Source organism: Pinus tabuliformis, chromosome 5_2, assembly GCF_031772625.1.
Source record: "Pinus tabuliformis cultivar Carrire ecotype Pingquan chromosome 5_2, CPIR1, whole genome shotgun sequence".
Taxonomy (NCBI): Eukaryota; Viridiplantae; Streptophyta; class Pinopsida; order Pinales; family Pinaceae; genus Pinus; species Pinus tabuliformis.
The window spans coordinates 270,392,797-270,395,982 of NC_142306.1; the positions used below are offsets into that span (position 1 = coordinate 270,392,797).

Genomic DNA, 3,186 nt, shown 5'->3' on the forward strand with positions numbered 1-3,186 from the left:
TATGTGTGTGTGTGTGTGTCAATAATGTTTTTCATACATCAAAACCCCAAAATAATAATATGTGTGTTCGAAATACATCGGTGGCTCGCAAGCCTAAAAAATGTGGAATGCTAGACCTATGCACTAAACATCATGATGCTCATGGTAGCATGTAACTGCTCGGACTACATGAGTCAGCAGTCAGTGGATCCGGTCTGATACCCCGACCGTGTGCCTCTAGTACTGGCGCGGGATATCACCCACTCGGGCATACTCTGGGATACCGTGGGTCAATCCCTCAAGGTTCTGCGCGATCTCTTCCTCATTATCGCTTCCTTCTTAATAAGGAGTGACATCAAACTAACGAGCAATGCGCCTGGAAATCGGGGACATCCCGGTAAGGCGTTCTGGTCCAACATCTGCATTCATAAAATTGAAATGTCACGAATACATATATTTAAAAAACAATAAAAAAAACATAAAAAAACTAGAAATTGTTTGTTTTTTACCTTCATCATCAAAATCCTCCCCTTGTGGGAGCGACATATCTGGATATCCATGGAAGTCGGTACCGTTGTAAGGCCAATCCTCCACTATGATCAGTTGTCATCGTAGCCACGAGAAAAAGGTGGGATTGTAGGACATTTGTTGGCCCCCCGTGACCCTAGGCATCAAATCACTCCAACGGACAATTCGTGGGTCTCGTGGCATTGACGAATCCACATCAGTCAGCTGGTATTGGAATAATGGAACCCGCTACAGGAAGAAGGTCACTAGCACAGACCCAAAGAAAATTTGCTTCAGGTTTCCCAACTTAGCTTTTTATAGCTGGCACTTCATGTTGATTTTCATAGATTGCGCCCAGTGAAAAATAGTGGGCATTGTGTACTCGATAGCATACAGAACTTCAACTTATTAGTCTCATGTGGTGCTTGGGACCCAACCACTATGTTGATGGTCAATAGTATCACTCTCAACACAAGATCCCGAATAGTCGCGATCTCAATCTTGCCACTTTTGAATTTGAGAGCTTCTGGGCAATGTTCGTCAAGTGGCATGGACACGCTTGCCCTAATCGGTCTCTACACATATAGGTTGACTGGTTCCCCTCTCCGAGATAGTCCTGTGATGAAATAAATGTCTGAAGTCTCCAAATCCAGCTCTTGGTCACCGATGATGAAAATTTCTCGATTTATGTCCCTTTGACTAATTAGGTACTGTAGCAGCTCAGGTTGAGCCCGCATCATTGGTGTGAGAAAGAACTTGAGGAGCCCACATTTCCTCAAAGCCTCCAAGCAATTTGGATTAGCTATTGCTTGAGTATCGATATCCTCATGCTCTCATTCTTTCTAATCCACCATTTTCAACGATTTTCTTCCTGCAAAAACTATTTAATCAAGTCAATGATCATCGTTTGATGAAAAATTTGGATTCAAGTAGTCGAATTGAGAAAAAAACATGTTTTTCTTTGTTCATGGGGTTGGTGCGACTGTTTTAAAAACAATGGCACCGACAGCGCGATTGGTGGTTTTCTTAACCCTCGGTCGGCGCAAATCCATGCTCGAAAATCGCGCCGACTGAGTGCAATTTTTATTTTTTATTTATTTATTTTATTTTTATTTATTTATGTTTATTTTATTTATTTATTATTATTATTATTTTTCCAAATCCTTCCCATGAAATCCAAAAAATGGATAAAAATAGGTAAACACAATATGAAAATGGAGCTTAAGGTCTTGGCTCTTACCTGCAATTGACGGCTCATCAAATGACCTCCCAGATCTCTTATAATATGCTCCAGAAGAATGACTGCAGCTTGGGAATACTGGTGGAACCATTTTCAGGGGAGGAATCTGAGAAATTTGCCCCCCATCATCTGCTGGGGTGTTTGGCTTGCAAGGAATCGCAGCATTTTCAGAGAAAAGTTGACTCCTGTGGCAGCTGTGGCCATTCAAAGTACCGCTATTCTCGACAGCATTCCTTTGGACGAGGAACATGCCAATCATAACCAGAGGAAAGAACCCAGCATTCGGGATGGGATACCGTGGGCTTTTTTTGACGGTGCCGCACAAAACAATAACACGGGTGCTGGGATATGCATTCACATTAGTAACTCACACTCACTCAAGGCTTCGGTAGGAATTGGAATGGGCTCAAATAACTTCGCTGAGCTCTCTGCTTTAAAACTACTGCTCTGTTGGCTCATCCAAAAAAATATCCTCACTGTTCAGATTTATGGAGACTCTATGAATGTTGTAAACTGGGTTATTGGAAAATTCAGATGTCAGAACTATATGTTGATGCCACTTTTAGAAGAAATTCAATCCTTAAAGCAGCAGTTTAATGTTTTTTCCATTGAACATATTTACAGGGAATTCAATGAGGTTGCAGATGGGCTTTCTAAAGCAGGTCTTCAACAAACCGTGGGCTCGTGGAGAATAACCGAACAGATCCAGGACCAGATCCGTGTGTCGGATCACCCTCCATATTCATAGTGTTTTACTTCTTTTTCTATATGCACTAGATGATCTGTCTGTTCATAGGATATCTGGTGGCATATGTTTGTACTATGGGTTACTGTTCACTTTTTATATACTATGATGCTCTGGGGTTTTAGAGCGGACTGTGGCTATTATATATCGGTATGGGATCAGCTGGGTCGTTTTCCTCTAGAAAGGAGGCCCAGCTGGACTTCGGACTTCTGATCATGTTTTTCCTGCTGGGTGCGGCTGTCCAGGCCGAGAGCATGTGTTTATTTTTGAGCAGCACGGTGTAGGGGTGCTGATGATCCTCATTAGAGGAGGCTGGCCTTTTTTAGGCAGATCATTTCAGAATGTTAACTCATCTGCTTGTAACTTTTTTACTTCTTATAAAAAAGTTCGCTTTTTTCCTTGGAAAAAAAAAAAATATGCTCCAGAAGAATTAAGCCACAAGTGGGTAAAAACTCTTCACGCAAAGGTAAAAAGGGTAAACGATAAGAAATAATTACTTTTGCCCCATTTTATTCTTTTTTCATGAAATATTTAGGGCTTTTGAGTATTTTTGACCTATTTTGCCTCAAAATTGTATAATGCCTTTACCATTCTTGTGCAGCGACAGGTGATGTATTCTCGACAATGGTACTTGAGTCGTGTTTCAGCTCTTTTCTCGACTCGTAAATCTCCAATGAAAAGATTGCAAAGTATTTTTCCCTTTTGACTCGTAAAA

General features: G+C 41.2%; 1 protein-coding gene across 1 annotated transcript; it reads left to right on the forward strand.

Moving 5' to 3' along the window:
• The first annotated feature begins 1,784 nt into the window (after positions 1-1,784).
• On the forward strand, positions 1,785-2,474 carry LOC149158565 (uncharacterized). Its single transcript, XM_089434034.1, has one exon. It carries the CDS (start codon positions 1,785-1,787, stop codon positions 2,472-2,474), a length of 690 nt encoding a protein of 229 aa, XP_089290160.1.
• Positions 2,475-3,186: the final 712 nt, after the last annotated feature.

What these genes read in the sequence shown, in the direction of transcription:
- LOC149158565 (XM_089434034.1), top strand. Translation starts at nt 1,785, where the DNA reads ATGACTGCAGCTTGGGAATACTGGTGGAACCATTTTCAGGGGAGGAAT.